This window comes from Ursus arctos, unplaced genomic scaffold, assembly GCF_023065955.2.
Source record: "Ursus arctos isolate Adak ecotype North America unplaced genomic scaffold, UrsArc2.0 scaffold_31, whole genome shotgun sequence".
Taxonomy (NCBI): Eukaryota; Metazoa; Chordata; class Mammalia; order Carnivora; family Ursidae; genus Ursus; species Ursus arctos.
In genome coordinates this window covers 15097852-15110752 of record NW_026622997.1, presented here as the reverse complement: position 1 = coordinate 15110752, position 12901 = coordinate 15097852, and the positions used below count along the sequence as shown (strand labels likewise).

Sequence of the window (12901 nt, the reverse complement as noted above, 5' to 3'; positions counted from 1 at the left end):
AGGTGAGTGATCTATTTTTGAGATGAATTCATTGTTGAAGACCCAGTTACTCCTACTGTGAAATGTTGAGCAGTTCAACATTTTCTAGAGAAAATCATTACTTCATTTCATGCACACACACAAAAAAAACATGCAGCAGGCTTTGCCGGTTCTTTCGGTTTCTATAAGAAGGTGTTGAAAGTTACTTAGAAAACAAAAATCTAGAGCAGTGGCCTTTAAATTTGGCTGCATAGAATCCTCAGAGGGGGGCTTTAAAAAAAATCCCAGTTGAATCCCCGAGCGTCACCCTAGATCAATTAAATTGGAATTTTTGGGGGGAAGAGAGCCAGCCTTCGGAAGTCTCATCAACTTCGCTGGTGGGATTCCAACTCAAGACTGAGCAGCAGAGAGTGACAACCATTGCTAAAAGCAAGCCAGAAGGAGCCTTAACTCATTTAAAGCCCATGATCTCAATTTTTAAAAAATTCATTTAATGTTCATTAGAGAGTTTTGAAAATGCATGGACTACGGACGTAGAACAGCGTGCTTGCTAAAGTGAGAGGCACTTGGAAGAGGTGTAAGCTGGTGTATAGAGGAATGAAAAAAATCCTGTCACTGACTCAGTAAATAATTTCTTTTCACGCTTGCTTTGGCAGCACACATATTAACATTGAAATGATGCAGAAAAGATTAGCATGGCCTCTGTGCAAGGATGACATGCAAATCTGTGAAGCATTCCCTATTTTTTAAGAAACTAATTTCTTTTCAACGCAACAATTCTAGCTCTATTCAGGATAAATCTCAGGTAACAGAGGATTTTTAACACTTTTCTTCTACTTCTCTAACAAAGCAAGAATCAATTTTCCATTTAAAAGTGAAATAATTTCTTGTATGACAACTTTAAGATAAATGTAATTCGAGATACTAAAGGTCAGAGCAGTGACAAATTTTCAAGATGACACACAATTAACTGCAATTTAGAAAGTACCGCCTTAAAACAAGAAAGTTTACTCCATTACCAACATCCTTGTTTCCCGCTTTCTCTCACCCTTGGAAGCAGAATCTGCCCTAAAATAAAATAGGTCAAATGAACAGAACTGCACCAACACCACCTTCTCCCTCCCTCATCACCCAGCCCGAACTTCTTCCTTTCTGTGCCCTCTGTCTGGTCAGAGCCCAGTGCGTGGGAAGCACCCCATCCTGCACACAGACTTCTCTTGCAATCCATTTCCATAGATTCTCTGCCAGACTACAACTGGTTATTTGAAACAAAGCAAACTTTGTTGAGCCCTTCTCTGTCAGGCATACAAAGAACAGGAAGGCCAAGTTAAAATCAGTTTGGAAGCAGGGAGGTGTAGCATGCTACAGAGTGGTATTTTCTGGCTGGCTTTTCCTTAGAATCAAAAGGGGAATTTAACAAGAACACTTCTCCCAATAATCAGTAAATATTGAGCAGTTTTTCATATACCTGTTGGCCATTTGTAGGTCTTCGGAGAAATGTCTATTCAAGTCCTTTGCCTACTGTTTAAATCGGGCTGATTTTTGGCTATTGAGTTGTCAGAGTTCCTTAGATATTTTGGAAATTAACTCCTCATTGGATATATGGTATGATATTAAAAAAAAAAACCCAAAAGATAACAAGTGTTGGTGAAAATGTGGAGAAAATGGAACACTTACACATTGTAGGAGTATAAAATGGCATAGCCACCATGAAAAATTCCTCAAAAAAAATTAAAAATAGAACTATCATATGATTCAGCCTCTCACATCTGGGTATGTATATCCAAAAGAAGCGTTTTTTACAAATAGATAGCTAAGTTATGAAAACCATCTCCATGTCCATCAGTGGGTAAGTGGATAAAATGTGGTGTATACATATTATACATACATGTGAATACTATACAGCCTTAAAAAGAAAATCCTGAAATATGCAACATAGATAAACTTGGAAGATATATAAATTCATGAAATAAGCCAGTCACAAATGGACAAATACAGCATGATTCTATTTACAGGAGATATCTAAAATAGTCAAACAAGAGAAACGAATGGAAAGGTGAGTGGAAGGGACTGGAGAGAGAAATACAGAGTTGTCATTCAATAGGTATAAAGTTTTGCAAGATGCAAGTTTTAGAGATCCATAGTTTAACATTGTGCTTACAGTTAACAATACCATGTTCTGCACTTAAAAATGTGTTAAGATGGTAGAACTCATGTGAAGTGGTGTCATAATGAAAACCAAAAACAAATGAAAAAGCTAATGCACCCATATTTCTGGCCAACCATTGATCTACTTTGTCTCTATAAATTTGTTTGCATTTTCTAGTATTTTATAGGAATGGAATCATACAAGTATACATTTTGTCTGGCTTCTTTCATTTGGAGATTCATTCATGTTGTATATATCAGTTGTTTATTCCTTGTTATTTCTGAGTAGTATTCCACCATATGGATATACCAAAATCGGTTTATGCACTCATCTATTAAGGGACACTTGGGTTGTTTCTAGTTTGGGATAATTACAAATAAAGTTGCTATAAACATTCATTTGTGTGGACATACGCTGTCACTTCTCTTGGGTAGACAGCTAGGATTGGAACAGCTAGGCCATAAGATATGTGCGTATTTACCATTAAAAAAAAAAACCCAGCAATGTATAAAGTTCCAGTTGCTCCACATCTTCACCAACACTTAGTATAGTCTGTATTTCTCATTTTAACTGCTCTACTACATGTAGGTAGTATTTTATAATTTTAATTTATATTTCCTTAATAGCTAATGATGTTGAACAAGTATTTACCTACCAACTGTAGATCTTTCTTAGTGAAGTAGCTGTTCAAACATTTTGTCTATATTTTTATTGGATTATATCTTTGTTATTGAATGAGAGTACTTATTTTGGGTATAAGGACTGTATCAAATATATGCTTTACAAATATTTTCTTCAGGGCACCTGGGTGGCTCAGTTGGTTAATGCCTGACTCTTGGTTTCAGCTCAAGTCATGATCTTGTGGTCATGGGGTCGAGCCCCATGTTGGGCTCTGTGCTCAGTGTGGAGTCTGCTTCAGTTTCTCTTTCCCTCTCTGCCCCCCAAATAAATAAAAAAATATATATTTTTTCTTCATGTGTGTAATGGTCCCTTCATTCTCCTGGGTTTTTTTTTTTTATTAAGTAGAGCTTTTAATTTTGATTAAGTTCAATCTATCTGTTTTTTATGGGCTGTAATTTGGTGTTATATCTAAAAAATCTTTGCCTAATGGAAGGTCACAAAGATTTTTTTCTTATGCTTTCTTTCAAGTAGGTTTTTATATTTGAATCCATTTTTAGTTAATTTTTTATATGGTGGAATGTAAAGATCATTGATTTTGCTGCATATATGGAGAGTCAATTGTTCTAGCACAATTTGTTAGAAAAAAATGATCATTTCTCCACTGAACTGTCTTTGCATTTTTGTCACATGTCAGTTATCCATATATGCATAGGAAGACTGCCTGCTTTGTTATACTTATTTATCTACCTTTATGGCAACAACATACTCTCCTGATTACTGTAGCTTTATACTAAGTCTTGAAACATATAGTGTACTAGTCTTTTTTTTTTTCTTTTTGAAATTTGTTTTGGAGGTATAGGACCTTTAAATTCTCATCTGAAATCTAAAAATACCTTGCCAATTTCTAAAAACAAAAACAACAATCTCTGCTGGAATTTGAATTGGGTTTGTATTAAGCCTATATAGATCAATTTGAGAAGAACCGGCATCTTACCAATATTGACTGAGTCTGCCATCCCATGAATACAGTATCTCTGTTTATTTAGATCTTCCTTAATAGCTCTCGGCAATATCCTGTACTTTTCAGTGTAAAAATCTCACAAAACTTTTCCCAAATTAATCCTTAAGTATGTAATTTTTCATACTTTTATAAATGGTGTTGCTTTTCAAAAAATGATTGTTGCTAGCATATAGAAAGAAACTTGATTTTTGTATATCTTGCATCCTTCGATTTTGTTAAATTTACTTATTAGTCCTTTAATAATTAACTGCAACAAAGTTGTAGGATACAAAAGGAACACACAAAAGTCAGTTGTGTTTCTATACACCAACAAAGAACAATCTGCAAAGGAAATTAAGACAACAATTCCATTTACAATTGCATCAAAAATAATACATTACTTAGGCGTACACTCAAGGAGGTGAAAAATGGAAAGATAGCCTATGTTCATGGATTGGAAGACACTATTATTAAGATGCCAATACTACACAAAGCAATCTACAAATTCAATACAATCTCTATAAAAATCTTAATTTTTTTCAGAAAGATAAAGAGAAAAAAAATTTGTTTTCAGAAAGAGAACTCATCTTAATAGTCATATGATATCCCAAGGGACTCAGAAATGCCAAAGAATCTCGAAAAACAAGAACAAAGTTGAAGATCCCACACTTCCTGCTTTTAAAACTTACTACAAAATAACAGTCAAAACAGTGTGGTGCTGCCACAAAGACAGACACAGAGACCAACAATAGAAGAGAGTATGCAGAAATAAACCTTTCACACATGGTCAAATGACTTTTGACAAAGATGCCAAGACCATTCAATGGGAGAATGAATAATTTCTTCAACAAATGGTGTTGAGAAATCTGAAAATTCAAATGCAAAAGAATGAAGTTAGACCTTACTTTACACAAATACAAAAATAAACTCAAAATAGATCAAAGACCAAAATGTAAGCATTGAAACAATAAAACTCCTAGAAGGAAAAGAGAAAAGCTTTCATGACATTGAATTTGGCTGGCAGTGATTTCTTGAATAGGACACCAACAACATAGCCAACAAAAGAAAAAAATAGATAAATTGCATTTTATCAAATTAAAAACTTCAGTTCATCAAAAGATATAGCCAAGAGAGTGGGGAAAAAACAGCCCACAAAATGGAATAAAATATTTTCAAATCATATATTTGATAAAGAGTTGATATCTGAAATATGCCCCAAAAAACCCAAAAAACAAAAAAAAACTCCTACAGCTTAATAACAATAAGCAAAGAAATTTAATAGACATTTCTCCAAGGAAGATATGCAAATGGCTAATATGCACATGAAAAGAATCTCAACATCACTAACTATTAGAGAAATCCAATTCAAAACCCCAATCAGATACCACCTGACATGCATTAGCACGGCTACTATCAAAAATGTGTTGGCAAGGATGTTGAGAAATTCTTACCCTTGTGCACTATCGGTAGAAATGTAAACTGCAGTTGCTATGGAGAACAGCATGGCAGTTTCCCCCAAAATTAAAACTAGACTACACCATATGATACATTACAATACATAAATTCCACTTCTGGATATATGCAAAAAAATTGAAAGTAGGAATTCAAACAGATATTTAAACACCCATGTTCATAGCATCATTATTGACAATAGCTGAAAAGTAGAAGCAACCCAAGTGTCCATCAAAGGATAAAATGGATAAATAAAATGTGGTATGTACATACAATAGAATATTAATCTTAAAAAGAAAGGAAATGCTAACAAAAATTTCAACATGAATGAATCTTGAAGACATTATGTTAAGTGAAACAAGCCAGACACAAAAGGACAAATACTGTAGGGTTTCATTTATATGGTATACATACAGTAGTCAAATTCAGAGACAGAAAGGAAATTGGTAGTTGCCAGGGGATGGGGGAGGGAGGTAGGGAGCTATAGTTTAATTGGCACGGAGTTAGTTTACAAAAAAAAAAAAAAATCACCAATATCCCTGGTGAACATAGATGCAAAAACGCTCAAAGAAAATCAGCAAAATGAATTCAATACGTGAAAATGATCATTCACCATAATCAAGTGGTATTTATTTCAGGGATGTAAAGATGGTTCAATATCCACAAGTCAACCACTGTGATACACACCACGTTAACCAAATGAAGGGGAAAAGTAATATGATCACCTCAAAAGATGCAGAAAAAGCATTTGACAAAATTCTCATCCATTAACTCTCAAAGTTTAAAGGGAACATACCTCAACATAATAAAGGCTATATCTGATAAACTGACAGCTAACATCAAACTCAATGGTGAAAGGCTGAAAGCTTAGAGTACTAAGATCAGAATCAAGACAAAAATAAGGATGTCCATTGTCACTTTTATTCAACATAATACTGGAAGTCGTAGCTGCAGCAGACAAAAAATAAATATAAATTCATGAGGAAGCAGTAAAACTGTCACTATTTGCAGATGAAATGATACTATATATAGACTGTAAAGACTATTAGAATGATTAGACTATTAGAACTAATAAATGAATTCAGTAAAGTTGCAGATACAAAATATACAGAAATCTGTTGCATTTTTATACATTAATAATGAACTAGCAGGGAAGTTAATAAAACAACCCATATACAATTGTACAAAAAAATACCCAAAAATAAATTTAACCAAAGAAGTGAAAGACCTGTACTCTGAAAACTATATAACACTAGTGAAAGATAATAAAGGTGACACAAATAAATGGAAAGTCATACTGTGCTCGTGGATTGGAATAATATTGTTAAAGTGTCCATACTATCCAAAGCAATCTACAGATTCAATGCAATCTCCATCAAAATACCACCGTATTTTTAACTAGAACAAATAATCCTAAAATTTGTGTAGAATCACAAAAGACCCCAAATAGCCAAAGCAATCTTGAGAAATAAGAAAAATGGAGGTATCACAATCCCAGATTTCAAACTATACTACAAAGCTGTGGTAATAAAAACAGTACAGTATTGGCACACAAATAGACACATAGATCAATAGAACAGACATCCAGAAATAAACCCAGACTTACATGGTCAATTAATTTACAGTAAAGGAGAACATACTATGGGGAAAAGACAGTCTATTCAATAAATTCTGTTGAGAAAACTGGACAGCTACATGCAAAAGAATGAATCTGGACCACTTTCTTACATCATGAAATAAATAAATAAATAATTAATTAATTAATTAATTCAAATGGAATAAGGACCTAAGTAGAAGACCTGAAACCATAAAATCCCTAGAAGGAAACATAAGCAGTAAGCTCTTGGACATTGACTATAACAATATTTTCCTTGATCTGTCTCAGATCAAGGGAAGGGAAACAAAAGCAAAAACCAAATGTTGGGACAATACCAAAATAAAAGGCTTTTGCACGGCAAAGAAAACCATCAACAAAAGGAAAAGACAACCTACTTAATGAGAAGGTATATGCAAATGATTTATCTGGTAGGGAGTTAACAATCAAAATATATAAAGAACTCATATAAGCCAACACCAAAAAGGCAATTATAAAATAGTTGGAGTTCCTGAGTAGACATTTTCCCAAAGCCAACATACAGATGATCATCACTAATCACCAGGGAAATGCAAATCAAAACTACAATGAGATATCATCTCACAGCTATCAGAATGCCTAGTAGCAAACAAGAAATAACAGGTGATGGTGAAGATGTGGAGAAAAGGTGGGAATGTAAATTGGTGCAGCCATTATGGAAAACAGTATGGAGTCTCCTCAAAAAATTGAAATAGAAATACCATACAATCCAGCAATTCCACTTCTGTGTATTTACCTGAATAAAACAAAAACACTAATTTGAAAGATATATGTTCCCCCATGTTTATTGCAGCATTATTTACAATAGCCAAGATATGGAAGCAACCTAAATGTCCACTGATAGATAAAAGGATAAAGATGATGTGGTAGATACATGCAATGGAATATTACTCAGCCATAAAATGATGGAATCTTGCCATTTGTGACAACACGGATGCACCTGCTGAGATAAATCAGAGAAAAAGAAATACTATATGATTTCACCTACACATGTAATCTAAAAAAACAAAACAGACTCAAGTACAGCAACAAACTTGTGGTTGTCTGGGGGGGACCAGGGGGAGGCAAAATAGGTAAAGGAGATTAAAAGATACAACCTCCCAGTTATCAAATCAATCATGGGGATGAAAAGTACAGCACAAGAAATATAGTCAATAATATTGTAATGATTTTGTATGGTGACAGATGGTAAGTACACATGGTGAGCATTTTGTAATGTATATAATTATTGAAATACTATGTTATACACTTGAAACCAATGTTGTACATCAACTATACAAAACAATGGGTAAAGAGTTTGTTTTGCAAGATGAAAGGGTTCTGTGGATTAACTAGTGGGGATGATTGCACAGCAATGCAAGTGTACTTAATGCTATTGTACTGTACACTTAGAAATGGTTGAGATAATTTTACGTTGGGTATTTTAAAGCTTTTAAAAATATAATTATATGTTAAAAATTATTAGTTCACAATTGATGGACACTTGGGCTGCTTCCACAGTTTGGTCATTGTAAATAGTGCTGCTATAGACACAGGGGTGCATATATCCCTTTGAATTAGTGTATTTCTAATTTTCAGGTGAATACACAATAGTGAGATTGCTGGATCATAAGGTAGTGCTATTTTTAACATTTTCAGACACCTCTATACTGTTTTCCACACTGGCTGCACCAGTTTGCATTCCCACTAACAGTGCACGAGGGTTCCTTTTTCTCCACATCCTTGCCAGCGCTCCTTGGGTCTTGTGTTATTTTAGCCCTTCTCACAGGTATGAGATGATAGCTCATTGTAGTTTTGTATTTCCCTGATGTGAGGTTGAGCATCTTTTCATATGTCTATTGGCCATCTGGATGTCTTCTTTGGAGAGCTGTCTGGATTATTTGTTTTTTTGGGTGTTGAGCTTTTATCAGTTCTCTATGTATTTTGTATCTTAACCCTTTCAGATAAGTCATTTGCAAATATCTTCTCCCGTTCCATAGGTTGTCTTTTAGTTTTGTTGGTTTCCTTCACTGTACAGAAGTTTACTTTGCTGTAGTCCCAATAGTTTGTATTTCCCTTGTCTCCAGAGACATCTAGAAAAATGTTGCTATTACCAATGTCCGATTAGTGCCTGTGCTCTCTTCTAGAATTTTTATGGTTTCAGGTCTATTTAGGTCTTGAATCTATTTTGAATTTTTGTGTATGGTAAGAAAGTGGTCCAGTTTCATCCTTTTACATGTGGCTGCCCATCCAGTTTCTTCAACACCATTTGTTGAAAAGACTTTTTTCCACTGTATATTCATTTCTCCTTTGTCAAAGATTGACCATTTACCTGTGGGTTAATTTTTGGTTGTTGTTCTATTCCATTAATCTGTATCTATTTTTATTCCAGTACCATACTGTTTTGATTACTGCATGTAATATAAACTGAAATCTGGAATTGTGATACCTCTAAGAATTTTTCAAGATCGCTTTGGCTATTCACAGTCTTCTGTGGTTCCATACAAATATTAGGGTTGTTCTAGTTCTGTGAAAAATGCCGTTGGTATTTTGATAGGGATTCCATTAAAGCTGTAGGTTACTTTGGGTAATATGGACATTTTAAACAATATTTGTTCTTCCAACACACGAGCATGGAATGTCCATTTCTTTGCATCATCTTGAATTTCTTTTGGCCAATGATTTATAGTTTTCAGAGTTTTTCACCTTTATAGGTTTTTCACCTCTTTGGTTAAGTTTATTCCTACGTATTTTATTGGTTTTTTTTTTTTAAGATTTTGAGAGAAACAGCACGAGCAGTGGGGAGGGACAAAGAGAGGGAGAAGAAGACTCCCCACTGAGCAGGAAGCCTGATGCGGGGTTCAATCCCAGGACCCTGAGATCATGGCCTAAGCCAAAGGCAGACACTTAATGCACTGAGCCACCCAGGCACCCCAATATTTTGTTTTTGGTACAATTGTCAACGGGATTGTTTTAATAAGCTGCAGAAAGTGAAATTATTGTATAGAAATGCAACAGTTTTCTGCACATTGATTTTGTATCCTGTGACTTTACTGAATTCATTTGCCAGGTTTAGTATTTTTGGGGGGGGTGGAATCCATAGGGTTTTCTTATATAGTATCATTTATTTTTTAATTATGATAAATGTTTTTGATAAATGTACTCTTCAATCCCCATCTCCAATTTCCCCCATCCCCTTACGCATCTATTCTCTGGTAAGCATCAGTTTGGGGAGTTGGCTGGGAAGACAGCAGAGTAGGAGGACCCTAAGCTCACTTTGTCCCATGGACACAAGTAGATAATACCAATGTCAGCATAAATACACCCCCCCCAAAACAAACTCAAAGATTGACAGAACAAACTACACAAAGTCAGAAGAGGTCACATGAAAGAAGGGAGGAAAGGCAAAGAGAAGGTCTGGGAATGAGACAGTGGCCGTCCACCAAGGAGACTGAGCCAGTGTTGTAGAGAAGGGCAAAAATCAGACTTTCACACTGGAGAGCCCATGAACAGGGAGGACAAATCTCTAATATTTGCCTTTGAAAATGAGAGACTATATTTGTACATTTTTAAAACCAGCAGGACTTAAAGCTTGGAATTTTGAATATTGGCAGGCTTGGATCTGGGAAGTAGAGCTCCCATCCTCAAAGAGACAGCAAGAGAAACAGCCTGTGCATAGACAGCACAGAACTAGGAGTTTGAATAATGCTGACAGCTGATGGGAGAAGGCTTTGCTCATCTCAGAGTTGCCTGGAGGGACAGGGATCATGAGGGGACCCTGTCCAGGAACAAGGGAGCTGGCAGATGCCATTTCCTTCCCCCATGCCCCAGCATAAACAATGGCCACCTAAGCAGCTCTGGTACTCCTTACCTAACTTGCTTGCACCAAACCCCAACTCCCTGTACTCCCAACCCCATTGCACTTCAGTGGATCAGCCCTTCCAAGTCACACTTGCCTCCATCCTGGCACCACAGGCCCCCTTCCCTAGAAGACCAGCACACACACTGCCAACACCACATCTCCTGACTCCCACATCTTATAGGAACTCAGTTCCAGCAGGGGCAGGTCTCATTTTGCAAGCAGGCCACCATATACCTTGCTGCCCACAATAGGCAGAGAGCATCTGCAGACAACTGGACTGAAGGTAAAAGAGGCCGAGACTCAAAGGCAGAGCATACACAGAACACATAGGAGATACTCCCTGAAGTGTTAGTCCCTGGGAGACAGGGGACATGTACTACAGGGCACTACGGAACCTCCTCTTCATAAAGCTATTAGCGTTAAGAGCAAGAGAAGTAGCTGACTTTCCTAACAGGAACAGACACACAAAGCCAGACAAAATGAGGAGACAGAGAAACTTCTTCCAAATGAAAGAACAGGACCAAACCACAGCATGATACCAAAGCAAAACAGATGTAAGTCATATGTCTGGGAGAATTTAAAGTAATGGTCATAAAGATTATCACTGGACTTGAGGGAAAAAGTACAGATGATCAGTAAGTCCCTTAACACAGGGATTAGAAAGAACCAATCAGATGAAGAACTCAATACATGAAATTTTAAAAATACAGTTGATGGAATAAATACGTCAGATGAAGCAGAGAAATGAACTAATGACCTAGAAGAGTAATGGAAAATAATTAAGTTAAATGAAGGAGAAAAAAAGAATTATGCAAAACAAGAACAGACTTAGGGAACTCGGTAACTCCATCAAAATAATAACATCCATATTATAGGAGTTCCAGAAGAGAAAAGGGGGTGCAGAAAATTTATTTGAAGAGATCATACCTAAATACCTCCCTAATCTAGGAAGGAGATAGATATCCAGATCCAGGAGCAGAGATCCCTCTAAAAATTCAACCTAAGGAGGTCCACACCAAGACACAAAGTAATTAAAATGGCAAAAAGTAGCGATAGAGAAAAAAATTTTAAAGCGGCAAGAGAGAAGAAGAAAGTTACATACAAAGGAAACCCCATAAGGCTATGGGCAAATTTTTCAGCAGAAACTTTGCAGGTCACAAAGGAGTAGCATGATATATTCAACGTGCTAAAAGAAAAAAACCTGCAACCAAGAATACTCTGTCCAGCAAGGCTATAATTCAGAATAGAAGGAGAGATCAAGAGTTTCCCAGACAAATAAAATCTAACGGATGTCATGACCTCTAAACCAGCCCTACAAGAAATATTAAAGGAGACTCTGAGAAGAGAGACCATAAGTAAAAAATGAAAAACAAAAGCAGTAAAAATAAGATTTCTATAGAAGTCAGAAAGGAATTCATAAAAGGATGTAAAATATGACACCATATACCTACAATGTGGGAGGAAGAGGTTTAAGTTTAATCACTAAAGAATGGGTTTAAACTCAAGTGACCATCAAGTTAATATGGACTGCTATATGCAGAAGATAATATATACAAGCCAAATGGTAACCACAAATCAAAAACCAATACATATGCAAAGAATAAAGAGAAGGGAACCCAAGCATATCACTAAAGAAAGCCAACAAACCATGAAATTGAGCAAGAGATAAAATCTATAGAAACAACAAAACAAGTAACAAAATGGCAATAGATACATATTTATCAACAATTACTTTGAATGTAAATGGACTAAATGCTCCTCTTAAAAATGACCATAGATTAAATAACAATAATAATAAAAATAATAATAATAATAATAGAAGTAGAAGAAGAAGAAGTAGAAGAAGAAGAAGTAGAAGAAGAAGAAGTAGAAGAAAGAAAGAAGAAAGAGAAGAAAGAAAGAAGAAAGAAAGAAGAAAGAAAGAAGAAAGAAAGAAGAAAGAAAGAAGAAAGAAGAAGAAAGAAGAAGAAAGAAGAAGAAAGAAGAAGAAAGAAGAAGAAAGAAGAAGAAAGACGACGACGACTCAGGAGCACCTGGGTGGCTCAGTCAGTTAAGTGTCTGCCTCTGGCTCAGGTCATGATTCCAGGGTCCAAGGATTGAGCCCCACACTAGGCTCTCTGTTCAGCGGTGCCTGCTTCTCCCTCTCCCTGCTGCTCTCCCTGCTTGTACTCTCTCTCTGTCAAATAAAATCTTAAAAAAGCAAACAAAAAAAAACCTTAAAAAAAA

General features: G+C 35.7%; 1 protein-coding gene and 1 non-coding gene across 4 annotated transcripts in view; one reads left to right on the top strand and one right to left on the bottom strand.

Annotated features, from left to right (window-relative positions):
• The window catches only part of SYCP2L (synaptonemal complex protein 2 like), a 147764-nt gene that overhangs the window by 41829 nt on the left and 93034 nt on the right, over nt 1-12901 (bottom strand). For all 3 annotated transcript variants that reach the window (XM_026511485.4, XM_057305082.1, XM_057305083.1), the window contains one exon: nt 999-1047. In XM_026511485.4, coding sequence (XP_026367270.3) covers nt 999-1047 — 49 coding nt within the window. The remainder of the gene's footprint in view (nt 1-998; nt 1048-12901) is intronic.
• Nucleotides 624-726, top strand: LOC113264534 (U6 spliceosomal RNA). Its single transcript, XR_003319732.1, has one exon. It is a non-coding gene; the product is annotated as a U6 spliceosomal RNA (small nuclear RNA).